Source organism: Muntiacus reevesi, chromosome 2 (genome assembly GCF_963930625.1).
Source record: "Muntiacus reevesi chromosome 2, mMunRee1.1, whole genome shotgun sequence".
In the NCBI taxonomy this organism is placed as follows: Eukaryota; Metazoa; Chordata; class Mammalia; order Artiodactyla; family Cervidae; genus Muntiacus; species Muntiacus reevesi.
Genome location: NC_089250.1, coordinates 172,641,553 through 172,668,020, shown reverse-complemented (window position 1 = coordinate 172,668,020; position 26,468 = coordinate 172,641,553). Strand labels below are relative to the sequence as shown.

Below are 26,468 nucleotides of genomic sequence, written 5' to 3'. Positions count from 1 at the left end.
GGCTCTGGTGGTTCTCTCTGCCGGCTCCGGTGGTTCTGTCTCTCCCTGTGGCAGCGTCGGTCACTGTCTGGGGAGGACCTGGCGGATGCCAGCGTGGACTGTCCTGAGCCGCGTGTCAGCAAGGCTTCCCCGATGCCCACACTAGGGCCCCCAAGGCCCACCAGCAACACTGATAATGGCTCCATTTAAGATTTCGATGCTGGTCATCGTGAATTTTCGCATCATTTTTTTTTTGAAACATTGTGTCACAACCTTACTTGTCTTGATTGCTGAGTATGAGGGCCTCTGAAATCTTGCGCTAAGCATCTGCTCGCCCAGCCCCGCCCCAGGAGCTGGCCACTTCTGGCCTGTGATCCTCATTGGTTCCACCCTCTCACCCCTGGGACTCTGGGCTCCTGGCCTCCCCACCCCCACCCCGGGGCTCTGGGCTCCTCCTGGCCGCCCCCCCCCCAAGGGCTCTGGGCTCCTGGCCCCACCGGGCCCCTAAAGCCTGTGCTCGCTGCTTTGGTCCCCAGGCCTCCCCCCTGCTGCTGATGTTCCCACGTGCTCCCCAGAGGAGGTCAGCATCTGACCAGCCGTGCGGGTCCTCCTGCCTTTACAGGCCCCCAACGCTTGTCCAGGATCCAGCGGTGACCGTGTCGACAGGCCACACAGAGCCCACTGCTCCCCAGCCGAGTCCCAGCCACACGGGGCCTCCTGGGGGTGTGAGCAGGGCCTCCACGCCCACGTGTGCAGACCTTGGCCCGCGCTGTCCTGTGTAGCCGCTGTGTGGTGCAGCCGCCTCTCAGCCATGTGACCCCCCACGTGTGGCCCTTCTGCACCCCGGCCTCCGCAGTGTCCCTGGGCCACCCCGTCCACCCCTGCTGGAGCGCCGTGGCACTGTGCCCGTGTCCTCTCATCCCGTCCCGTCCCAGCTTCTGGGGCCACAGACCCGGCCTCCGGCAGGCACCCCTCCCCAGCCCTAGGACACTCGTAGCAGGTGGATCCGACAGGTAACTTTATGTCCCAGGCGCCTGATGATCGCTCGTGGGGAAAGTGGCTGCTGAACCTCGGCCTAGAGAAGAACTGGCTGTGCAGGCTGTGTGCGGCCAGCAGGCCGGGGCAGGACACCCACACCGCCTGGCCGGGACTCAGGCGGGTCTTGGCCGGTTGGCCCGCGTCCAGCTGCTGGTGACCCTGAGTCCCAGGGCCCGCCAGTATCCCCTCCCTGCCTGGGACCCTGAAGGCCTGGGGCCAGTGGTGGGACTGCGGGGCTCCGGGTCCTCTCTAGGGCGCTGTGGCCCCCTTCCCGCGGCTGGCTGTGCCCCTGAACAGGGCCCCGGGGCCTGGGGGCGCCTGGCCTGGCAGAGGACAGGCCTCCTGAAGCTGCGGTCCCTGCTGCTGCTCCCGCTGCCCACCGGAGCCCGGCGCGATGGCCCACCCGATGGCTGCCTCTGCAGACTCGACCCAGGCCCCACGACTAGACCCCAGAGGCTGCTCCTGGGCTCTGCCCCCACCCGACAGCCTGGCACTCTGTCCTCTGAGCTGACTCTGTCCCAGGCTGGGGGTCCGGGGGCCCGAGATTTCTCGACAATCTGTCTCACAGAGCCCGGTGGCTCAGATCCCGGCCCCGTCCCTCCTGCAGGCCTGGCCATGCCGGCGCCAGCAGACCGGGAGGGGCTCCCGGGGCTGGAACGTTCCGAGGTGGCTCAGGGGCTTCTGGAGAAGTTGGGGGGTCAGCAGGTTCCCTTACTGAGCACCAGCGCTCCCTGCAGATGGCAGGGCTGACCGTGCCTGCGGGCAAATGCTTTCTGGGCCCCCAACAGCAGACACTAAGGATGGACCGTGACGCTCGGGATGAACCTTGATGGTGGGGCGGACCTTGACGCTGGGGACGGACCACAACGCTGGGGAGAGGGCGGCTGAGGCTCCGAGGCCCCGGCTGGCGGAAGCTGTCAGAGCCGCCCTGAGGGGCAGGGAGACAGCGGCCAGGCCAGGGCAAGGGTGCTGCCCACGCCCTCTGTGACGGGCACGCACATGCACACACACTCTCACGTACACACGTGTACTCTTGCACTCACATGTATAACACAGACACCTCCCCATGTACACAGTCACATGATTCACACACATGCACATGCATGCACTCACAAGTGCACACACATTCATGCACACATATGCGCACATGTTCGCTATCATGCTCTCACGGATACACTACACACTCAGAAAGGCACGCACCCGCTCAGCTCTCAACAGCACACTCAGGAGCACACGTTCTCACAGTGCACACACACGTGACAGACTTACATGTGACATGCACAGACTCACATGTGTGCACACACCGGTTCGAACAATGCACAGGGGCACTCAGCTCATGGGCACACTCGTGCACGCTCTCACACGCAGGCAGGAGGCACAGTCCAGCTCCACCCCCGCCTGCAGCCTTCACACAGCACGGGGAAGTGGCGACACAGGGTTAGACCTCAGACAGCAGTCTGTAGCTTTGACTTCCGACCCCGCGTGCTCTGAGGGGATCGTCCACATGGGCTGCCCCCGGATGTGGTTGTGTCATGGATTTTTATTCCTGGAGAACATCACTGTGAACTGAGCGTGTCACCACACTCCTGGTGGACTCGGGAGGCTGAAGCAGCCCTGGGACCCACGAGGCTCACTGGTTCCCGCCCAGTCTCTTTGGTCTCAGGGATGAGCCGCTCTCTGCTCTGCCAGGGGTGGCAGGGCACGCCCTCTGGGGGAGCTGGGGACAGCCTCGTGGCTCTCTGACCTGCCCTGAGCCAGGCACCAAGAGGCCTGCCCCTCAAGGGACAGAGAGGCTTGCAGATCTGTGACCCGGCCTCACAGAGTACCAACGAGGACGGCAGCTTCGTCCACAGCTCCATCTGCAGTGAGTGCTCGGCACTGCCCGGGGCGCTGGTTGCGGGGGCCGGGGGCGGGCGAGCAGGCTGGGGGTGGAGACCAGAGCCGCCCTGCGGCAGTCATCGGTAGCTAGTCTGGTTGTCTTGTGAAAATGCAGGTACTGGACACCACGGTCCATTACAAGGTCAGTGTCAGGTTTACAAGAACCCAGGAATCGAGGCTCCTGTGCTAAGATACTGGGCAATGCGTCTGGGACCCTGGGCACACCCGCCCCGCCCCCTCCCCCCCCCCCCCGGCGGGTGTGGGCAAGACCTGGCCCCGCACCCCTGAACTCCCTTGTAACTCCCCAGGGGGGTGGGGAAGATCTGGCCTCATGGAGCCCCCCGCTCCCCATGCAAACGCTGACAAGGCCTAGTGATGAGGCTGCGCAGGGCAAGGAAAGCCTGGTGCTTGGGGGGCTGGAAAACACACGTGTGCATGGCTGCACAGCTGCATGTGCACACGGGTGGTGTATGTGACATATGTGTGCAGTGCGTGTGACACACACACAGCACACACGTGTGCCCATGGTGCACTGTGCACGTGTGTGGCGTGTGCGTGTATGTGGCAGTGCACACATGCATGTGGGATGTGCACCTACACGCGTGTGTGGGTGTGGGTGCACATGTGCACAGACCCGGGGGGGAGCCTGGGCTGCACAGGCGCACACGAGCTCCCCTCGGGGTGTCTGGGCTTCTGCGGGGACCCAGAGCCCCTCCCGCGGGACACGCGGCTGCCGTCGCAGAAGGACTTTGGTCATTGACGTGTGTCCTCTGAGTCGGGGCTTTGCGCCCAGATGTTCATGGAAGTGCCAGACCCTCTCTCTTTGTGGCAGGGACTTTATTGTTCCCAAACGCCATGGTGGGCAGGCCCCGGTCCCAATGGCGCCCGGCTTCAGAAGTCAAGTGGACATTAGAGGATGTGTGGTGGGTGTTTCCAGGGCACAGACCCCTTGGAGACCCTGCCGGTCCCAGGAGGCTGAGGGTCCCCGGAGCGAGGCTACTGCCCGGGGCTCTGTGATACTCTCTAGCCTGGGGTTAACAGACAGTCGGCCTGGGCCAAGGAACGGGCTGAGTCCTCTGACGCTCTGGACCGACAGGTAGGCTGCCTGCCTCTAAAAACGAACCTTAACAGAACGCACACGTGAGACAGTGGGGGATGTTGGTGGTGCCTCCTGCCGCGGCCAGGGCCATCGAAGCAGCAGGGGGGCAGATGGGTGCACGCGGGCACGCAGGGCGGGTCCTCCACATGGCTGCCGGGGGCAGGTGCTGTGGGCTGGAAGCAGGTGACTTTGGGCACGGGTGGTGCTCCTGAGCGCGGGCTCCATGGAGGCAGCCGTGGCCCAGAGCGCCTTCCCTCTCACGTCCTTCCTGGGCAGGGGTGGGTGGGGCTCCGCTAAGGTTGCGTCGAGCGGCGACCCCCGCCCACCCCAGGGGCAGAGGGCTCTGCTTTGGGGCAGCCCCGGCTGCGGGGCCGAAGGGGACAGAACTCTGCCCGCTACACCGTCGTCTCGTTCCTCCAGGGCCCCGTGCGGATGTTGCCTGTGCTGTCTGAGCCGAAGGGGGCGGCGTCCCGCGCATCGCCCTTGAGCAGCCCGTTCTGGCCGGGGCCACCGAAGGGCAGCGACTGTGTCCTTCGGAGCATCTCCAGGCGTGCCGGGCCACGGGCTGCCTCCCTGCCGGGCCGCGGCGGACAGCTGTAGAGCACGGGGCTGGGGGCGCCGCCCTCGGGCTGGCTGACCAGGGGGAAGGGGTCGCCCTGGGCGCAGCAGGCCAGCGTGTGCGGGCCCACGGGGCCCTCAAGCGAGCTGGGCGGGCTTTCCGAGCGCGAGCTGTGCAGGCTGCCGTCCAGGCTGGACGGGATGTGGTAGGCGTATTCCTGCTCGGCCGCGGCTGCCCGCTGCCGGCTGAAGTAGTGCGGCTTAGTTCTGCCCTGGACACACGTGTGCAGGTGCGGGTCATGCTCGAAGGCGTCCCCCTCGTGCACGTGGGCTGTGTCCTCCAGGAGCTGCTCGCAGTGCATCTGGGAGCAGCAGGGCGTGGCCGGCGACAGGCAGCTGACGTGGCCTTGGGTGGCCTGCAGGTTGGTCATCTTGCAGTGGCTGGTGGACGGGTGGCCGAAGCCCAGCGCCTTACCGGGACACGGCGAGTCCTGCAGGCAGGCCACATGTCCCAGCGCGTCCCCGTTGGCGTCGAAGGCAGGGCGGGCGCTGAGCTTCGCGGAGTGGGGGTCCCGGCGGGCGGGGCAGCAGGACCACCAGCAGTGCCACACGTCGTCGCGCTTGGCGCAGTGGTGGATGAGCACGAACAGCCCCAGGGTCACGCAGAAGGCGCCGTACAGGCAGCTGAAGATCATGTCCAGGAAGTGGCCCTGCGACACGGCCAGCGCCCCAAAGGCCCACGTGGCCACGAACAGGAGGAGCGTGAAGGCAGCGGCCCGTAGCTGGGCCTTGAAGGAGTGCTCGTTCTGCAGCAGCGAGGCAGCCAGGCCATCGGGGGCGGGCGGCGCGCCCCCCGGAGTCCCGGGGCCGCCCTCGGGGCCCGCCAACCGCTGCTGCTCCTCCGACCGCTCCTTCAGCTCGTACCTGCGCTCCGGGTGGCGCCGCAGCTGGACGTAGGTGCCGAGGAAGTACACGCAGGTGCCCAGGGCGATGAAGGCCACCGGCCCGTAGAAGGCGCCCAGGCTGGGCTCCCAGGCCATCCAGCAGCTGCGGGGGAGAGAGAGGTCAGCGAGGGGTCACTCCTGGCAGGCTGCTGGGTCAGAGTGGGGCTCACTGCTTCCCTGTGGTCACGTCACAAGGAGACAGGGTGGCTGGACTGGGGCGCGGGGCGCAGGCAGGACCACCCTCGCTCTGAGGCTGTTCCTTTCCTCCGGCTCCAGCAGGATGGAGCGGGGCCCCAGAGAGGACCCAGGAAGCACTGGGCCCCTGAGCGCAGGGCCGCGGGGCTTCACCCCCCAGGGCAGCTGTGGGAGGAGCGCAGGGGTCTGGGGAGTGCCGGCTGCCCAGGAGGCTCTGCTGCGGAGGGCGGAGGGACAGCTGGGGCAGCCCAGGGGACCAGCCCCACAGCCTTTCACCCACAGAGGTCACCGCAGGGTGGAGCTGACGGGCCGCCCCACAGTGATGCGGCCTGGGCAGGGCCATCGAGGAGAAGGGCCCCACCCCGCCCGCCAGCCAGAGGGGCCTCAGGCGCCGGAGGCGCTGGATGGGGCGGGGCGGGGGCAGGAGTGGGGCAGCGGAAGGCGGCCGGGCGCCTGCTTCCCACCCCGCCAGGGCCCAGGCCCGCCCTGAGCGGTGGGGGTGTCCGGGAGTCCGAGCGCGGGGGAGGGGCTCGGGGCCCCTGGGAGACACGCGGGGCGGGGCGGCCCGGTACTCACTACGCTGCATCCTCGGCCTCCATCCCGTAGTTCCTGATGTTCGTGGCGGCCGTGACGCCGCAGATGATCAGAGGGGCCCCTCCGCCGACGAGGTAGAACCTGCAGGGGAGCGGGGGTCACTGCTCTGGGGCCCTCGCACCCCAGGGCAGCCCTGCTCCCTGCGCCGCCCGTGGGCAAGGCAGGGGGCGGCCCTGCTGTCCGGCTGCCCATGCGGCACCAGCCCAGCCTGAACTGAAGAGCCGCTACTGGTGTCCGGCCAGAACTGGCCTCCCCTGCGCCCCAAGTCCCCTCCCCCATATCCCCACGCCCCTCCCCCCGTCCCTCCCCCATGCCCCTCCCCCCCGTGCCCCCTGCCCCTCCCCCACGCCCCTCCCCTACCCCTACCCCATGTCCCCCGTGCCCCCTCCCCCATGTCCCCAAGTCCCCTCCGCCATATCCCCCACGCCCCTCCCCCACGCCCTTCCCCCTCCCCCATGCCCCCCACGCCCCTCCCCCCGTCCCCCGTGCCCCTCCCCCATGCCCCCTCTGCTCCCACACACCCCGTCCACGTGTCCCCCCCTCGCCTCTCTGCCTGCACAGAGGTGACCCTGGCCGGGCCCAGCGCGTGTCCGCCGCTCTGGTTCAGCAAGAACAGAAGGATGTGAAGGCCCGGGGCGGGGGCGGGCCGCGGTGGAGCGGGGGAGCGCCAGGCACTCCAGGGGGCTTGGCGCTGCGGTGGGTGCCTGCCCAGGCGCCCGCCTCGGGCGCAGGTGTCGCCGGGCGGCACTGGACATGAGCAGGTGCTGCTGAGTCGCTGTCCGCGGAGCCCAGGCCACAACCCGCTGGCCGTGTCAGTGACCGCCGGGCGCCTGCGCCGGCCTGAGGCCTCGGGGCGAGGCGCTCGGAGCGCCGTTCCTTGAGCCTGGCAGCAGGCTCCTCCGCGGCCTGGGGCCGGTTCTAGCGTGTGACCCTCCCAGAGGGGCAGGGACTCATCCAGGGGGGAGTCGGCTAGACCCCCAGACGGAGCTGCCTCTCCCGTCTGCGGGGCCTCAGGCCACAGCTCCACCCAAGGGCGCTGCCCGGCGCTGGATCCCGGGGGGCGTGAGCGCTGGGGCAGCCTTCCAGGAGCCCGGGGGCGGGGGGGGGCGCAACTCGGATGACCCCCTACAAGAGGATGTCATTCTCAGGATGCCAGAAGCACCCAGATCAGTGCGACGGCGCCAGGCCCCAGGGACGGACGATTCCGAGTCCACGGGGGAGAGCCAGGAGACCCGCACGTGGCTACCCTGGTGATGGCCGGGGCCTCTGCGCCCCCAGAAGTCTGCTCCAGAAGGAAGGGCAAAGGAAGACACGTCCCGGCAAAGATGAAGCCCAGAGGGGTCCTGGTCAGCTCACCTACATTCCAGGAAATGCCAGATGAGACCTTTTAGGCTGAAGGCCTACTGCACAGAGAGAAACTTGGAGGAATGAAAACCATAAGAAGCACTGGATATTTGGGTAAAGAGAAAACATTCTGTTTCCTTTTAGCTTCTTTAAAATACATGTTACTGCTTAAAGAAAGAATTTAACACTGCCCTGTGGAGTTTACAGGACTTCCCTGGTGGCTCAGATGGTAAAGCGTCTGCCTACGATGCGGAAGACCCGGGTTCCATCCCTGGGTTAGGAAGATCCGTTGGAGGAGGAAACGGCAACCCACTCTAGTATTCTTGCCTGGAAGATCCCATGGACAGAGGAGCCTGGCGCACTACAGCCCATGGGGTCGCAAAGAGTTGGACACGACTGAGCGACTTCACTTTCACTTTCACTTGTGGAGTTTACAGTATACATGGGGCAGCACTGATAAGGTCTGCAGCAGAGAGAGGGTGGGAGGGAGGTGGGCCACACGGTCGCCAAGTTTCTAATTCTAATGGTTTTTACATGGAATAGTGTGACTTTCAAACTAAACAGATGTGAAAAGGTTGTGGATTTTAATCCCTAAAGCAGCCATGAAAAGTAAATAAACAAAAAACTAATAGATAAATTAAAATCAAATATTAATATAACTCAAAAGAAGAAAATTAAAAAGGAAAGGAGGGACAAAAGAAAAAAGAAGTTAAAACAGAAAACAAAGAAAAATGGAGACAAAATCAAAATGCCACTAAATTTTAATGGACTAAGCATTTCAGTTCAAAGGCAGAGATCATCAGAATACATCAATAACAGCAAAAAAGCAAGACCTTGTTAGATGCTGTCTACAGTAGGAAAAAAGATTTTGAATAAAAAGATACAGAGTGGTCGAAGATTAATGGCTGGATGAAGCTAACCACAGGAACTGAGTCTAAGAGGCCAGAGCGGCTGCGTTAACACAGGACAAAGTAACCTTTAAGAAAAGAGAGAAAGAAGGGCTCATAACGACATGCCCGTTAGCTCGTAGGAAGACACTTAGACTGCAAATGTGTGGGGGCCAGAGGGAAGATTCGAAATATGCAAAGCAGAAACGGACAGAGTGAGAGGGAGAAACAACTCCAGAATCACAGCTGGAGCTTTGATCTCCCCTCCCTTAGCGACTGATGGAACAAGCAGGCACAAAGTTAATAAATAGAAGAGATGAACAATAACATTAACCATGTTTTCCTAATGTTCTTTCTAGAAAATCACACCCAATAATTGCACAGCACGAATTCTTTTCAAGTGCACACGATCTGTTAATCATCACAGATGATATGATGCTTCATAAAACAAGTGTTGATAAGTTTAAAAGCATTTAAATCATACAGAGTATATTCTCTGAGATCAAAATGAGGCTAAATTAGAAATTAATAGCAATAACTAGGAAAACCACACATATCTGAAAAATGAAATGATATACTTCTAAATAATTTATGGATGAAAGAGGAAATTATAAAGAAATCTGGAAAATATTTTAACCAAAGTGAGAAAATTCAGTATAATATTTCTGGGATGCAGCTAAAGCTGGGCTTAGAGGGACACTCATAGCTGTGAATACTTCCATGAGAAAAAAAGAAAGGTTTAAAGGTCAATGAGCAAAGATTCCACCTCAACAGGGCAGAAAAATAAAAGAGCATCATGAACTCAGAGTAACCAGGAGGAAGGAGATGACCAAAACAGGGGCAGAAATAAATGAAAAAAGAAAAACAGTCCAACAAGAACCTGCTGTATCGCACAGGGAGCTCTGCTCAGTGGATGTGGCAGCCTGGATGGGAGAGGAGTCTGGGGCAGAACGGATGCGTGTGTGTGCAGCCAGTGTCAGAAACCAAGGTCAGCTGGATGTGGTCAAGCAGGAGGTGGCACGAGTGAACACTGACACTTTAGGAATCAGTGACCTAAACTGGACGAGAACGGGTGAACTTAAGTCAGATGACCGCTCTGTGGGGCTTCCCAGGTGCCACTAGTGGTGAAGAACCTGCGTGTCAATGCAGGAGACACAAGAGATGTGGGTTTGATACCTGGGTGGGGAGGATCTTCTGGAGTAGGAAATGGCAACCCATCCTAGTATTCTTGCCTGGAGAATCTCGTGGCCAGAGGAACCTAGGGGGCTACAGTCGATAGGGTCACAAGCAGTCAGACACACTGAAGTGACTTAGCATGCACTGTGGGCAAGAATCCCTTAGAAGAAATGGAATGGCCCTCATAGTCCACAAAAGGGCCTGAAATACAATACTTTGCTGCAATCTCAAAAACAATAGCATGATCTCTGTTTGTTTCCAAGGCAAACCACTCAACACCACAGTAATCCAAGTCTATGCAGCAACCACTAATGCAGAAGAAGCTGAAGTTGAACAGTTCTATGAAGACCAACAAGACCTTCTAGAACTAACACCAAAAAAAAGATGTCCTTTTCATTATAGGCGATTGGAATGCAAAAGCAGGAAGTCTAGAAACACCTGGAGGAACAGGCAAGTTTGGCCTTGGAGTACAGAATGAAGCAAGGCAAAGGCTAATAGAGTTCTGCCAAGAGAACGCACTGGTCACATCAAACACCCTCTTCCAACAACACAAGAGATGACTCTACACATGGACATCACCAGATGGTCAACACCGAAATCAGATTGATTATATTCTTTGCAGTCAGAGATGGAGAAGCTCTATACAGTCAGTAGAAACAAGACTTGGAGCTGACTGTGGCTCAGATCATGAACTCCTTATTGACAAATTCAGACTTAAATTGAGAAGAGTAGGGAAAACCACTAGACCATTCAGGTATGACCTAAATCAAATCCTTTGTGATTATACACGCGTATACAGTGGAGGTGACAAATAGGTTCAAGGGATTAGATTTGCTGTAGACAAAGTGCCTGAAGAACTATGGACAGAGGTTTGTAATATCATATAGCAGGTGGTGACCAAAACCACCCCAAAGAAAAAGAAATTCAAGAAGGTAAAGTGGTTGTCTGAGGAGACCTTACAAATGCCTGAGAAAAGAAGAGAAGTGAAAGGCAAGGGAGAAAGGGAGAGATATATCCAACTGAATGCAGAGTTCCAGAGAATAGCAAGGAGAGATAAGGAAGCCCCCCTCAGTGATCAATGCAACGAAATAGAGGAAAACAATAGAATGGGAAAGACTAGAGATCTCTTCAAGAAAATTAGAGATACTAAGGGAACATTTCACGCAAAGATGGGCACAATAAAGGACAGTAATGGTATGGACCTAACAGAAGCAGAAAATACTAAGAAGAGGTGGCAAGAATACACCAAAGAACTGTATAAGACAGGTCTTAATAACCCGGATAACCACGATGGTGTAATCATTCATCTAGAGCCAGACATCTTGGAGTGTGGAAGTCAAGTGGGCCCTAGGAAGCATCACTACAAACAAAGCTAGTGGAGGTGATGGAATTCCAGCTGAGCTATATACAATCCTAAAAGGTGATGCTGTTAAAGTGCTGCATTCAATATGCCAGCACATTTAGAAAACTCAGGAGTGGCCACAGGACTGGAAAAGGTGTTTTCATCCCAGTCCCAAACAATGGACATAAGCTTGAGCAAACTCCAGGCTTTCTTTGTGGCTCAGATGGTAAAGAATCTGTCTGCAATGAGGCAGACCCAAGTTTGATCCTTGGGTCAGGAAGATCCTCTGGAGAAGGGCATGGCTCAGTTCAGTTCAGTTCAGTCACTCGTCGTGTCTGAGTCTTTGCGACCCCATGAATTGCAGCATGCCAGGCCTCCCTGTCCATCACAAACTCCCGGAGTTTACTCAAACTCATGCCCATCAGGTCGGTGATGCCATCCAGCCATCTCATCCTCTGTCGTCCCCTTCTCTTCCTGCCCCCAATCCCTCCCAGCATCAGGGTCTTTTCCAACAAGTCAACTGTTCGCATCAGGTGGACAAAGGATTGGAGTTTCAGCTTCAGCATCAGTCCTTCCAATGAACACCCAGGACTTATCTCCTTCAGGATGAACTGGTTGGATCTCCTTGCAGTCCAAGGGACTCTCAAGAGTCTTCTCCAACATCATAGTTCAAAAGCATCAATTTTTCGGTACTCAGCTTTCTTCACAGTCCAACTCTCACATCCATACATGACCACTGGAAAAACCATAGCCTTGACCAGACAGACCTTTGTTGGCAAAGTACTGTCTCTGCTTTTTAATATGCTATCTAGGTTGGTTATAACTTTCCTTCCAAGGAGCAGGCGTCTTTTAATTTCATGGCTGCAGTCACCATCTGCAGTGATTTTGGAGCCCAGAAAAATAAAGTCTGACACTGTTTCCACTGTCTCCCCATCTATTTCCCATGAGGGCATGGGACCAGATGCCATGATCTTAGTTTTCTGAATGTTAAGCCTTAAGCCAACTTTTTCACTCTCCTCTTTCACTTTCATCAAGAGGCTTTTTAGTTCTTCTTCACTTTCTGCTATAAGGGTGGTGTCATTTGCATATCTGACGTTATTGATATTTCTCCCGGCAATCTTGATTCCAGCTTGTGCTTCTTCCAGTCCAGCATTTCTCATGATGTACTCTGCATATAAGTTAAATAAGCAGGGTGACAATATACAGCCTTGATGTACTCTTTTCCCTATTTGGAACCAGTCTGTTGTTCCTTGTCCAGTTCTAACTGTTGCTTCCTGACCTGCATACAGGTTTCTCAAGAGGCAGGTCAGGTGGTCTGGTATTCTCATCTCCTTCAGAATTTTCCACAGTTTATTGTGATCCACACAGTCAAAGGCTTTGGCGTAGTCAATAAAGCAGAAATAGATGTTTTTCTAGAGCTCTCTTGTTTTTTTGATGATCCAGCAGATGTCGGCAATTTGATCTCTGGTTCTTCTGCCTTTTCTAAAACCAGCTTGAACATCTGGATGTTCACAGTTCACATATTACTGAAGCCTGGCTTGGAGAATTTTGAGCATTACCTTACTAGCGTGTGAGATGAGTGCAATTGTGTGGTAGCTTGAGCATTCTTTGGGATTGTCTTCCTTAGGGATTGGAATGAAAACTGACCTTTTCTAGTGCTGTGGCCACTGCTGAGTTTTCCAAGTTTGCTGGCAGCATGGCTATACCCACTCCCATATTCTTACCTGGAGAACCCCATGGACAGAGTAGCCTGGTGGGCTACAGTCCAAGGGGTCGCAGAGTTGGACGTGACTTAGTGACTGAACAACAACAAGTCAGTGTGTCCCTGGATGGTGAGGTGGTCAAGGTCCCCCAGATTCAGGAAGGGCAAGGTGACCGTGCCTCTCGCCGCCCCCCTCCCCCCCCCCCCTCCACGTCCCACCGTGACGAGGCAGCAGAGAAGCAAAGGTACCAGTGAGACTGCAGTCGATGCCCTTCTGTCCGCAGATATCCTGACCGGTTCCCTGAAGAACACTTGGCGGGTCCAAGACAACTGCTGGGAATAAGGAGTCTAGGCGACTGCCAACTTATCACAGAGACCAGTCACCAGCTTATCACAGACACCAGTCACCAGCTTATTACAGAGATCAGTTAACCAGCTTATCACAGAGATCAGTCACCAGCTTATCACACAGATCAGTCACCAGCTCATCACAGAGATCAGTTAACCAGCTTGTCACAGAGATCCGTCACCAGCTTATCACAGAGATCAGTCACCAGCTCATCGCAGAGATCAGTCACGCTTCAGAGAAAGCACGCCCAGGGAAAACACGGGGAGACAAAAGTGCTGTTTGCAGTGACATCAGGTCAAAACCCTGGAGGCCTTTTTTTCTAAATTGAAAATTTATATGGGGGCTTCCGGGGTGGTCTAGTGGGTAAGAGTCTGCCTGTCAATGCAGGGGACTCGTGTTCAGTCCCTGGTCTGGCACGATCCCATGTGCTGCGGAGCAAATGAGCCCCCGCACGGCGGCTGAGCCCGCACGCCTGGAGCCTGCGCCCCGCAAGAGAGGCCACTGCACTGCACCTGGGGAGCAGCCCCGCCCGCCACCGCGAGGGAAAGACTGTGTGCACGGTAGTGAAGACCCACTGGAGCCAAAGATACAATGCAATAAAACAGATAAATTTTAAAAAATAAAATTTATATGAAAACATTAAGGGCCCAGGCTATCAAAAGCCATCCTGAAAAACAGGCAGCGGGTCACACCCCCTGACAGCAGGGACGGACCCTGACGCCCAGCATCTGGACCTGGAGGGAAGGCTGACAGCAGGCAGGGCCGCTCAGCTCCGTCCCATCAGGCTGGCGAGGGGTCTCCCGTGGAGACAGCAGCTGAGCGCGGCCCCTCCGCCAGGGGCCTCCCTTGCTGGGGCAAGGCTGAGGCTCCTCATGAGAAGAGAGACCGCCTGTTCTCTTTCTGGGACGGGCCTGTGTAGGCAGCACTTTCGGCCTGGTGACTACCAGGGATGGGAGACGAGCCCCCCAGCCCCTGCCCGGGCCGGGCCCCCCGTCGCTGCCTGTAGCCCCTCCGGGCCGCTCCCACCTGGACGTCCGCCTGTCCCTCTCCCGGGCACCGGCCCTCCTGCTGGTCGATCGCCTGCAGCTCCAGGCTCAGCATCACCCCCTCTCTCTGTAGCTCTGTGCCCGCCGCACCGTCCACGTGGTGCTCCCCAAACCGCTGCCCGCCTGGCACGACTGCATGCCATCTGCGCGTGCCCAGGGCGGCTGCTGTCTGCAGGGGAAGGCGCTGCGGTGGGGCAGGGCCCACGCTGGTCCCAGCTCCTCTGGCCATGAGCTGCAAGAGCCTCCTCTGGGGCCCCGGGCGTCAGCACAGGCCGTGAGGCCAGCCCGGAGGGAAGGAGAAGGGCGGTGACGGGCCCTGAACAGGCCGGATTCGCAGGATCTGCTGCAGGCCAGCGGGGCTGCCTGGGGCCAGAGACCGGGGTTGCCCCCGCCGGGTGGGGCTGCGCAAAGGAGCAGCCTCTGCAGACCCCTCAGGAGCAGACCCCTTGGGTGCAGACCCCTCGGGTGCAGCGAACAGCCTCCAGGGCTCCGGCTCAGGCCCCCACAGGGGCCACGTCAGGCCAGACGGAGCTGAGGGACAACGGCCGGGCGGCCTCAGGGTGTGGGGAGACCTCAGGGGAGCGAGTCCTGCTCCGGCCGCACAGCGAGGGGACCCGCCTGCTGGACCCCCCCGCCCCCACCCCATGCCACTCTGGGCCCACCACGGCGACAGGTCCACGGAGAGAAGCCCTGGGCTTCGATCACAAGGCTCCTTCAGCATGTGGTGAGGTGACGTGGCAAGCGGGCAAGGGGTCCTGCTCAGGTCTGCAACCCGCAGCGGGCCCAGGGCCCAGGGCCCCTCAGAGGCCCCCAGCCACCCTGGGACAGCTCACCAGGAGGCCCCGCTGCCGGCCTCACCTTGGGCAGGGTGGTGACCCCTCCCCTCCCGCCCCTGGCACTGCCCATGGGTCCAGATGGGTCCCCCAGCCCGGCCAGGAGGAGATCCAGCCGGTCCGCAGAGCACTGGGCAGGCTCCGCACTCTTTCCCCCAGGGCGGATAGTCCCCCCAGCCCCCTGGGCCAGACTGCCCTCGCCCCGGAGTCCTGCGGGGGCTCTCACGGCCTCTCCGCGCGCCCCGCCCCCGGTCGGGCCCCTGAAGCCCGGCGCCTCCCCCTCTGCGGGGAGCCTCGCCCTTCTCTGGCCGTTGGCTCCGCATCCAGCACCTGCGGGGCCGCGGCCGGCAGAGGGCGCTGGAGGCCCAGGGCACTGTCCGCGCGGAGGCCGCTAGGCGCCCCCTCCGCCCCCGTGGACCCTCCTGCCCGGCGTCAGCTCCCACCCCCAGCGGACCCCCGCCACGGCCGCTCCAGTGAGGTCACGACCCCAGTGCCGGGCCGGCCGCGGCAAGAAGCAGGAGGTGAAAACGCCATTCAACCCCGCGGGTTCCAGAAGGGCCAGCCCCGCGCGCCTGGATTAGCCCCTGGGCTGGTTTCGGATTCCGGCGCCAGGATTATGCATGATAAGTTTGCCCGCTTTTAAGTTGCTCCGTCGTGTCCTCTCTCTGCGATCCCACGGACTGCAGCCCACCAGGCTCCTCTGTCCATGGGATTTTCCAGGCAAGAACACTGGAGTGGGTTGCCCTGCCCTCCTCCAGGAGATTTTCCTGACCCAGGGATCAAACCTGGGTCTCCTAATTCTCCTGTGTTGGGGGGGGGGGGGGCGGTTCTTAGCCACCAGTGCCACCTGGGAAGCCCCGACGATAAATTCATGTAGTTTTAATTTGTTCCAATAGGAGCAGGAAACTAACCTGGTCCCGAAGGTCACACTACCAGAAATTCAGGTCCCAGGCAGAAAGCACAGAATTACAAGTGGAATCACAGAGCTGAACGTGCAAGGCATGTCACCGAGAAGGGTGGGTTTGTAAGAGGACGCAGCGTTGGTGCCCAGGCTCCTGCTTCCGGCTGGGGGAGTCGGAAAGACATCCGTGACAGGCGATGCGGGGGACGTGCCTAGTCCTACAGCAGCTGAAGGACGGACGGATGGACGGACGGACAGACGGCCGGCCCGGGGCGGGGGGCGGGAGGAGCTGGGTGCTCAGCGGGGAGTGCAGATGGGACCCCAGGGCCCCCGCCCCCGGGAAAGATGAGCGAGACCTGGGCGGATGGTGGGGTCACAGGCCCCCTCCTCCCCCACCAGGAGCAGCGTGACTACAGTGGCTGGCCACTCATCCACATCACGCGGCCAGATGGTGACACAGTTTCAGACACGGGTCTGGAAAACACGCTGGGCAGTGAAATAAGCTTGATAAAAATATAAAATGAGCGAGTCCATGTGTATATGGCTCAAAATCAGTGCAGACAAATTTAGGTGGTGAAACTATAAAAAACAGGCGATAAAAGTCATGACTCAGGACGGGGGCGGGGCATGGCCAAGCTCCCTGCAGAGGAGGCTCCTGTTTCTCCCTTTGAAGGACACAGGACTGTTTCACAAACCTGCGTTGATGTTTCAGACTTTTGGGCGGTATACATGTTCTATTTCTCAAAGAAAAGTTTAAAAAACAAGAAGAAGGACCAGCCCTCCCCCCGCGCCTGGGGTGCCTCCGAGCTGGAGGGTGAAGGTTCCGGCAGCTCTGACCCCAGCTGACCCTGCACCTGCCCAGCCTCTGGCCTGTCTCCTGGGCCAGGGACCTGCTCTGCACGCTCCCCTGGCTGCTGACTGGAGCCCACGTGCAGAGGACACCAGTTCTCAGGGCAGGGAGCCCTGGTCGGTGGGCGCGAGGCCCAGGTGGAGGGTATTGTCCCTGCCGAGGCCCCTGGGCCCTGGGTGGGCATGCGTGGCACCTGCTGGGGAGTCTCTGTGGGTGTCCGGCCAGCTCCATGAGCCCCAGCCGCCCTGGAGGCCTCGCTGAGGGGCTCCAGGGACTGGTCGGCAGACAGTGACCTCAGGGTGCTGGGGTTTTCTGACTCTGACCCACGGGCCCCATCTGCTCCAGCTTCAGTGTTCAAGTGGGGTATCTGTTTATTGACCCTGCGTCCTGAGCTTAGGGCCCCTGGGAAACCTGACTTTGAAATCCCAGCAACCACCCCCGGTGCCCGTCTAGTGTCAGCTGAGCTGGGCAGGCCCTCTTTCAAGGTCACAGGGCCCATGCTTCCCTGAGTGTCTGAGGGGCCACAGGATAGGATGGGGAACTGCAGAGGCCAGATCCTCCGGCCACGGCTCAGCGACCGGAAGGGACCAGCGGGGGAAGAGGCCTGCAGCAAGGACCCAGGAGAAGAAGCCACGTCAGCCTGTGAGGAGGGTCCCCAGGGCCCTCTGGACGCTCTGTCCACTGTCCAGGCCAGGCAGGCCCGCCCCCAGGATGGCCTGAGGAGCTGCCATCAGCTGACAGACACCAGCTGGTCTGTGCCCTTGTGGAGCCTGGGTCTCTGTGAATGAGATCCGCTAACGTGAACGGAGGGGTCACTGCTCCTGGGCCCCCCATATTCTCGAGGAAGCGGGGAACACCCGGAGGAGGGGTGGGCTGGAGACCTGGAGCAGTCCAGGGCAGCCAGCCAGAAACTGGAGGCCAGATGAGGATGACCTATGACCCTGCCTGGGGGCAGGCCTTCAGCCCCGGGGTCTGTCAGAGGGGACCCCCCGCCACCCCGGGTCCAGTTAGCGCTCCTGGGGTCGGTCAGGACTTTGCAACCCGAGAGATTCGGTCGATGATTTCAGCTCAGATGAAAGAGCCATCCACGTCCATCGGCCAAGTGTGCAGCTTTGAGAACCACCGACGTGCCTTTGAGATGTAGACCCTCATGTCCAGCTTGCGCTGACAGGCGGTGGGCAGAGGAAGGTGAAACCCTCAGGGACTTGATGCCTGGAGAAGAGCTGGTGGACGAAGGCCCGGGGCCGTGTGGGGAGCGGAGGACACCTGCCCGAGCCCCGACCACGCCGTGAAGGTGCTCCAGGACAGGCTTCCGTTCAGAACGTGGTGCTGATTTAGTCACTCAGCTGTGTCCAACTGACTCTGGGAACGTAGCCCGCCAGGCTCCTCTGTCCGGGGGACTTCCCAGGCAAGAACACCGGAGTGTGAATACCGGAGTGGTCTCCTCGTGGAGACCAGGAGGCGTGGAGATGCAGCAGCACTATGTGTCCTGATTCTTGGGGACAGGTCCTAGCACTTGACGCCGTCTGCTCGCGTGTCACTGACAAAAGCCCCCGTGTTCCTGGGCCAGGCCTGTAGGCCAGGCTGGGGTCCCAGGTGCGGCCTCACAGGGTCCTGCTCAGCCCTGAGCCCCGAGCCCTCTGCTCCCAAGGCTGCACGTGTGGCCATGTGGCTCCGCCTGGCCCGGCGCTGGGTCCAGCACGTACCAAGCCCCTAGCCGGCTTCGGCTTCTGCCCTGAGAAGGGGTCCAGGGCAGAGGGAGCCCCGGGGGCCCCTCCCTCCCCTGGGTAGGCCGTCCAGAGTCGGGGCGACTGTGCGTGGACCAGTGGACACACCCGTGATCTCAGCTCTGCGGGCGCCCGCCATCCAGGGTGTGGGCACCATCCAGGGGACTTTTCAGATAAGAAAGCCACCCGCTGACCTTAAGTGATAGGAGACTACTTGGGGCACTTTATCAGAAAGGGCGGAACAGATTGCAACCTTAGGATGTAATTGCATGGAGCTGAATTAGCCCAGAACGTCAGAGCAGTCACAGCCAGAAGCTGTTTGATGCTGAGGTTTCGGTGGAATCCCTGGGCCCAGGTTCCTCTGTTGAACTCTCCCCCCAAGATAGCAGTCTCAGGAGCGGGTCTTGGTTGTAGGGTGGAGCCTTTGGGAAGCACTTTTCCAGAGACCTCGGAGAGCCTTCTCGCCCCTGGCGCTGTGTGAGGACACAGCAGGAGATGGGCCTCGAGGCCCAGGAGGCTTGTCCCGGCTCCGTCTGCCGCTGGCTCCTCCTGCTCGGTTGCTCTCATACTGAAACTTGATCAAGTTCCCCGCGCGGTGCCCTCGAGTGTGCCCCTGCTCCGCCAGGCCCCGCGTGCGGGCCGAGCCCCAGGCTGTGTCCTGTGTGTGAGCGCGTTTGCGTTTCCTCCCGGGCTGTGCCGCCTGCTCACCTGGGACCACCTCCCCTCCTCCTTGCGAGCCTGCAGGGACTGTCCCAGACTCAGCCTGAGGGTCTCCTCCCCCTACGGCTCCTGGAGGTCCTGCGGAGCCAGCCACCACCTCTGTGCTGAGCACTGGGACGTGGGGGTGGGGTGGTCCGGGGGTCCCGAGACAACGGCTCAGCCTTGGGTCCTCAGCCACACAGCCCCCACCTCCGTGCTGAGCACTGGGACGGTGGGGGCCCGGGGGGCCCGAGACGACGGCTCAGCCTCGGGTCCTCAGCCACACAGCCCCCACCTCTGTGCTGAGCACTGGGACGGTGGGGGGGCGGGGGGCCCGAGTCGACGGCTCAGCCGGGTCCTCATGTCAGAACAGAGTCAGTCGCTTTCCGCCAACAGCGGCTCAGATCAGCATGCATGTCGCGCACCCCGGGCCCAATTAAACAGTATTGACTGAGTTGCCGTCATCTCCAGATCGTAGTTTCCAAGTTTAATGAGGAGCTGTGAGCCCAGGTCTGAGGACACACAGGGGCAGGGAAGCGCCCCCGGTCCCGCGGGAGGACGCAGCGAAGCCTCCCTCGGACGAGCTGCGGAGGCTGCTGCCAGTGCCTCTTGGCTGGGAGAGCAGGGAGCCCCCCCGCGGGAGCAGGGGGAAGGCCTGACCCCCGAGGCTGAGGGGCAGCACCCCTTCATCCCAGGCAGTGATGCCCCAGCAGAAAGCCCTGGGTTGGGGCTGACAAGCCAGGAACCCAGCTCACACTCAGGTCACAGCCGTGAGGGACCCATGGAGGCCTTGGCTCCGCCTGGTGACCCCTGGGAGGCCCGGGGCCTGAATGGAGATGCTTCCTGGAGGGCCCCCGGGGAAATGCCCACCCACCCTGCTGCCCTATCCCCCACAGGGAAAGCAGACGCTGACTCGGCCCCACGCCCACAGCAGAGCCCGTGGGGCCACCTGCCCCGGCCTTGCCCTCAGAGCTTTCTAAACACGGAGGGATGAAGTGGCTCCTTCCCACCCCTGGGATCAGGGTCTCACCCTCAGCCACGCGGCCCTCCACTCAGGCTGGAGCTTCCCCGCTCGGCCATCTCTAAGGTTCTCAGCACGGTTCTAGAGCGGGCACTCCCTCCCTCCACCACCTCCTGCTGAAAGCCTGATGATCTGGGGGAAGCAGCACGCTCATAAATAATCAGCGGGTGGAAGAAAAGGCCTCGTGATGAATGAAGTAAACCCACAGCATGCAGACCTCTGGGTCAGCAACAGCAGTGCCGCGGGAAATGCATGCCCTGAGTTCTACAGTCAGAACAGACAGAACCCAAGTTGGGACTCTGACTTTATACTGTAAAGAAAAACCGGGAAGAAGAAGAGCGAACTGAACTCAAATCTGCAGAAGGAGGGGACTAATAGAGACAAGGGCAGGTGTAAATGCAACAGGGCGATCATCAGCTACCTGCTGATGCGTGCACTGGGACAGCCTGAAATCTCTGTGCCCCCACGTCCTTATTTTGTAAAATAGGAAGCCATCTTCCCTCTGAAGTGCGTGAAAGCACTTTGTAAACTATGAGATCTTATTAAACTTACTTTATGTCAGACACATTTTCTGTTCTAAACAAACTGCCAAATAACTGTAAAGCCCATACCAGCCCTTTGGCAGACAGCCTGATAGAGTATGTGCTCAATAAAGTCCCTGATTTCAAAAAAGAAAAAAAAAAACAGAGAAAGTCAATGAAATCAAAGTTAGTCCTTTAAAAAGGTTAACAGAATTGGCCAACTGTTGGCCAGACTAAGACAAAAAGAGAATGGGCTAACGCAGTGCTGCAAGTCCTCGCCAGGGCAGTGAGGCAAGAAGAGAAAGAACATCCGGACTGAACACGAAGCAGTAAGACTCCCGACGTGGAGAGGAAACCGTGGTACCTGTGATCCCAGAGGACCCACTGACGGTTACGGAGGCTAGCAAGCAACATCCGCTGAATCGCAGGACACAGACCAGCAAACAAAATCAGCTGTGTTTCTATACACAAGGTGACTTCCCTGGTGGCTCAGATGGTGAAAAATCTGCCTGCAGTGCAGCAGACCCAGGTTCAATCCCTGGTCAGGAAGATCCGCTGGAGGAGGGCATGGCAACCTACTCCAGTATTCCTGCCTGGAGAATCCCATGGACAGAGGAGCCTGGTGGGCTACAGTCCATGGGGTCCCAAAGAGTCAGACACGACTGAGTGACTAGCACTCATACATAAGCAGTGAACAGCCTGAATACAAAATTAAAGAAACGATCCCGTTTACAACAGCATAAAAATACTAAGGAAATAATTTAACCATGAAGCTCAAGATGTGTGCACTGAAAACTGTAAAACATTCCCAGGAGCAATGAAAGACCATCATGAATGCAAAGACATTCTGTGTTTATGGATTGGAGACTGTTAATAATGTTAAAATCCACTGGATCACAGAAAAAGCTAGAGAATTCCAGAAAAACTTCTACTTTATTGATTACGCCAAAGCCTTTGACTGTGTAGATCACAACAAACTGTGGAAAATTCTTCAAGAGATGGGAATACCAGACCACCTGACCTGCCTCCCAAGAAATCTGTATGAAGGTCAAAAAGCAACAGTTAGAACCCGACATGGAACAACAGACTGGTTCCAAATAGTGAAAGGAGTACGTCAAGGCTGTGTATTGTCACCCTGCTTATTTAACTTATATGCAGCGTACATCATGAGAAATGTCGGGCTGGAGGAAGCACAAGCTGGAATTAAGATTGCCGGGAGAAATATCAATAACTTCAAATATGCAGATAACACCACCTAAGGGCAGAAAGTGAAGAGGAACTAAAGAGCCTCTTGATGAAAGTGAAAGAGGAGAGTAAAAGAAACTGGCTTAAAACTCAACATTCAAAAAACTAAGATCATGGCATCTGGTCCCATCACTTCATGGCAAATAGATGGGGAAACAATGGAAACAGTGACAGATTTTATTTTGGGGGGCTCCAAAATCACTGCAGATGGTGACTGCAGCCATGAATTAAAAGATGCCTGCTCCTTGGAAGAAAAGCTATGACCAACTTAGACAGCATATTAAAAAGCAGAGACAGTACTTTGCCAACAAAGGTCTGTCTAGTCAAGCTATGGTTTTTCCAGTGGTCATGTATGGATGTGAGAGTTGGACTGTAAAGAAAGCTGAGCACCGAAGAATTGATGCTTTTGAACTGTGGTGTTGGAGAAGACTCTTGAGAGTCCCTTGGACTGCAAGGAGATCCAACCAGTCCACCCTAAAGGAGATAAGTCCTGGGTGTTCATTGGAAGGACTGATGCTGAAGCTGAAACTCCAATCCTTTGTCCACCTGATGCAAAGAGCTGACTCATTGGAAAAGACCCTGATGCTGAGAAGATTGAGGGCAGGAGGAGAAGGGGATGACAGAAGATGAGATGGTTGGATGGCATCACTGACTCAATCAATATGAGCTTGAGTAAAGTCTGGGAGTTGGTGATGGACAGGGAGGCCTGGTGTGTTGCAGTCCACGGGGTCGCAAAGAGTTGGACATGACTGAGCGGCTGAACTGAACTGAGCTGAATGATGTTGAAATGCTAGCACTTCTTCACGTGCTCTCCAGATTCAGTGCAATCTCTACCCAAAGTCCAACGGCCATTTGTGCAGAAATGGAGAAAACTATTCTATTGTTAGTGTGAACCAGTGAAGTTGCTCAGCTGTGTCCAATTCTTTGGGATCCCATGGACTGTAGCCCACCACGCTCCTCCATCTATGGAATTTTCCAGGCAAGAATACTGGAGTGGGTTGCCATTTCCTTCCCTAGGGGATCTTCCCGACCCAGGGATCGAACCCAGGTCTCCTGCATTGCAGGCACACGCTTTACCGTCTGAGCCACCAGGAAAGCCTAATGTTAGCGTGGGATTTCACAAATGTCTCTACTTCTCGTCAGAACGCCGCCGAGCTGGGTTGGGAGGACTCGGGGCTCAGGCCAGCAAGATGCGCTGCTCTGTCCACAGGGGCCCTGCAGCGCGCTCCTCCTGGGAGGTCCCAGGAGCTAAATCCTTGCTGCAGTTGGTGAAGCACAGGCAACTTTCCCGTCCTAGGGGGTCAGGATGCAGTGAAGCGATGCCCCTGGTGGTCCAGCGGGAAAGCCCCTGACAAGGATGCTTCCGGGAGGAGGAGAGGAGGGAGGAGGCTCCAGGGCAGAGTTCAAGCCCCCGGCGGCCCTGGAGGGAAAGTCTCCAGCCCCAGACAGTTCCTCCTGGTCTCTGGGGTCCCCTCTGTCAGCCTCTGGTCTCTGGAGAAGGTCTAGGCCCATGGCACCTGCTGCCAGCCCCAGGCCAGGCTGGGCCAGAGAGAGCGGCTGGGCAGAGGGGCAGGCAAGTCTGAAGCAGGCGCCCCCCCTTCTGACATCCACACCTGAGGGGGTGCCGGTGGATCCTCGGGGCCACCGCACTGGGTGGGCGGCCCTCAGGCCAGGCTTCTTGTCCCAGGGGCAGCAGATGCGGGTGGGTGGGTGGTAGTGGTCCCCAGGAGGCACTGGGGGGGGTGGCCTGCGGGTGTGACCCTGCAGCTGGGCCCGGCCCGTGTCCCCAGGACACAGCCCACAGGGCCAGCCGGATTACAGGAATTCGGAAGCCACTGCGTAAAACCACCGCTTGCTCCACCCCATTCTTCAAACCACCAGGCAGCTCTGCAATCAGTTTCAACTCCGGAAACAGAAACACATTTTGAGAATGATTTTTAAACCTGGGGACCTGGGGCCTCCTTGGCAGGAGACAAGATGAAGAAATCTCGCCTCCCCGGCCCAAGCTGCAGCAGAAGCCACCGGCCCTAGTTGCCATGTGGCAACGTGTCTGCTCCACGTGAAAACCAGACCGTGCTGGGAACGGCGTGGGGGTTGGGGTCACGACACTCACTTAAACAACAGCGTTTTTATCTGCCTCACCCCAGGTGCCTCTGCGGGGCTGGAGCTCAGGCTCACAAGGACCGACCAGAGGCCCCTCAAGTGCAAAGCCAGGAGGAGCCCGCTCGGGGGGCCTGGGCCCCACGCACCCCCTGCCCCCCACGGGCCACAGCCCAGGAGCCCCCGCCCCCCACGGGACTACCTGGGAGCAGCTGTGCCCAGGACCCCAGGCCAGAGCCCCAAATACCGCGCCCCGCCCCCCTCAGGAGCGCAGGCAGCCCCTGGTGGGCTGAGCCCTCACGGCGGTCACCACGCGTGCTCAGCCGGCGGCCAAGGCTCTCAGCTCAGGCAGTGGCCTGGAGATGGGCCGGGTGATGGCGCTGGGCTGCGGACACCCGGGCTCCGGCCATGTAGGCCAATCTGGCCTTGGCTCCTGCCAATGGCCGATTTGGATTCAGTCTTGGTTCAGAGAATGGGAGGGCAGAGGCCAGCGAAACACAGATTGCCGTAGCCGGATGCCTAGTGAGGGGCCAGCCTGTCCTGGTCTTAAGGAGCCGAGATTGCACCTTGGAATCTCCTGAGAGGCGTTCCTGCTGCAGCCTAGACAGGAGGCTCCCAGGGTGTCCCAGGCCACGTTCAGGGTCCCCTGGGCGTCCCAGGCTGCGTTCTGGGAGGAGGTCTGGAGGTCCCATTGGCCCCAGGCCCGGTCCCACCACTTCCACCTCGAACCCTCCCGGTCCAAGGAGGAAACGGGGACGACCAGCTGAAGCAGGGCACCAATCAAATCCGCGTCCAGGCCGCGTGGTCACCTTGAGGTCGGGTCCCCTCTCTGCTCACCGAGACCGGTGAATAAACCAAAGCCAAGACCGGGGCCCTGGCCCAGCACAGAGCCATGTCCATGCCTGCCCACCCGCAGTGGGCGCTGACCCAGTCCCAGCCCCCCTGCCCCGGCCACATGGGCCTTCGGTCACCCCTGGGCCCAGGTTTCCCCGTGGGCAGCTTGCCAAGACCCCCTAGGAGGCCCAGGGCTGGGGGTCAGACACGCTCGGTACCTGAGCAGGGGCTGCTTGGGGTACGGCGGCTGGCCTGCCCCCGGGCACAGCGGGGCCTTCTTGGTCACCTGCTTGTAGATGTTCCTGGCGGTCACCCCGATCCACAGCAGAGTGGAGAGTGTGGAGTAGTGCAGCGTGATGCCCACCTGTGGGGACAGCCAGTGAGCGCCCGCCTGCCCGCCTGTCGGCGCCCGCCCAAGTCTAAGCCCTGACTCCGTCCCCCAGCGCCCCTTCCCCGAGTCTGAGCCCCGACCCCATCCCCCAGCACCCCTTCCCCGAGTCTGAGCCCTGACCCCGTCCCCCAGCGCCCCTTCCTCGAGGCTGAGCCCTGACCCCGTCCCCTAGCACCCCTTCCAGAGTCTGAGCCCCGACCCCGTCCCCCACTGCCCCTTCCCCGAGTCTGAGCCCCGACCTCGTCCCCCAGCGCCCCTTCCCTGAGTCTGAGCCCCGACCCCGTCCCCCAGCGCCCCTTCCCCGAGTCTGAGCCCCGACCCCATCCCCCTAGCGCTCCGTCCAGAGTCTGAGCTCCGACCCCGTCCCCCAGCGCCCCTTCCCCGAGTCTGAGCCCCGACCTCGTCCCCCAGCGCCCCTTCCCCGAGTCTGAGCCCCGACCTCGTCCCCCAGCGCCCCTTCCCTGAGTCTGAGCCCCGACCTCATCCCCCAGCGCCCCTTCCCCGAGTCTGAGCCCCGACCCCATCCCCCTAGCGCTCCGTCCAGAGTCTGAGCTCCGACCCCGTCCCCCAGCGCCCCTTCCCCGAGTCTGAGCCCCGACCTCGTCCCCCAGCGCCCCTTCCCCGAGTCTGAGCCCCGACCTCGTCCCCCAGCGCCCCTTCCCCGAGTCTGAGCCCCGACCTCGTCCCCCAGCGCTCCTTCCCTGAGTCTGAGCCCCGACCTCGTCCCCCAGCGCCCCTTCCCTGAGTCTGAGCCCTGACCCCGTCCCCCAGCACCCCGGCCCCGAGTCTGAGCCCCGACCCCGTCCCCCAGCACCCCGGCCCCGAGTCTGAGCCCCGACCCCGTCCCCCAGCACCCCGGCCCCGAGTCTGAGCCCCGACCCCGTCCCCCAGCACCCCGGCCCCGAGTCTGAGCCCTGACCCCGTCCCCCAGCGCCCCTTCCCCGAGTCTGAGCCCTGACCCCGTCCCCCAGCACCCCGGCCCCGAGTCTGAGCCCTGACCCCGTCCCCCAGCGCCCCTTCCTCGAGGCTGAGCCCTGCATCCCGACCTGCTACCCCCTCCCACATCCTCAGGAAACAGCTCAATAGCAGCAGGAACAGGGCCGGGCAGGGGCCCTGGGGTTCTCGGGGCAGACTGCGCTTCACAGGGGCTCAGAGCTCAGGGAAGACGCGTGGGAGGCCGGGATCCTGAGCCTGCTCGCCTCCGGCAGGGAGCTG

General features: G+C 59.7%; 1 protein-coding gene across 1 annotated transcript in view; it reads right to left on the bottom strand.

Annotated features, from left to right (window-relative positions):
- Positions 1-3,751: 3,751 nt before the first annotated feature.
- ADGRA1 (adhesion G protein-coupled receptor A1) overlaps positions 3,752-26,468 on the bottom strand; it is a 35,520-nt gene continuing 12,803 nt past the window's right edge. The window contains exons 5-7 of the mRNA XM_065920166.1: positions 25,081-25,226; positions 6,268-6,366; positions 3,752-5,599 (exon numbers count right to left, since the gene is read on the bottom strand). Of these exons, the coding sequence (XP_065776238.1) occupies positions 4,390-5,599; positions 6,268-6,366; positions 25,081-25,226 (1,455 nt within the window). The 3' untranslated portion in view covers positions 3,752-4,389. The remainder of the gene's footprint in view (positions 5,600-6,267; positions 6,367-25,080; positions 25,227-26,468) is intronic.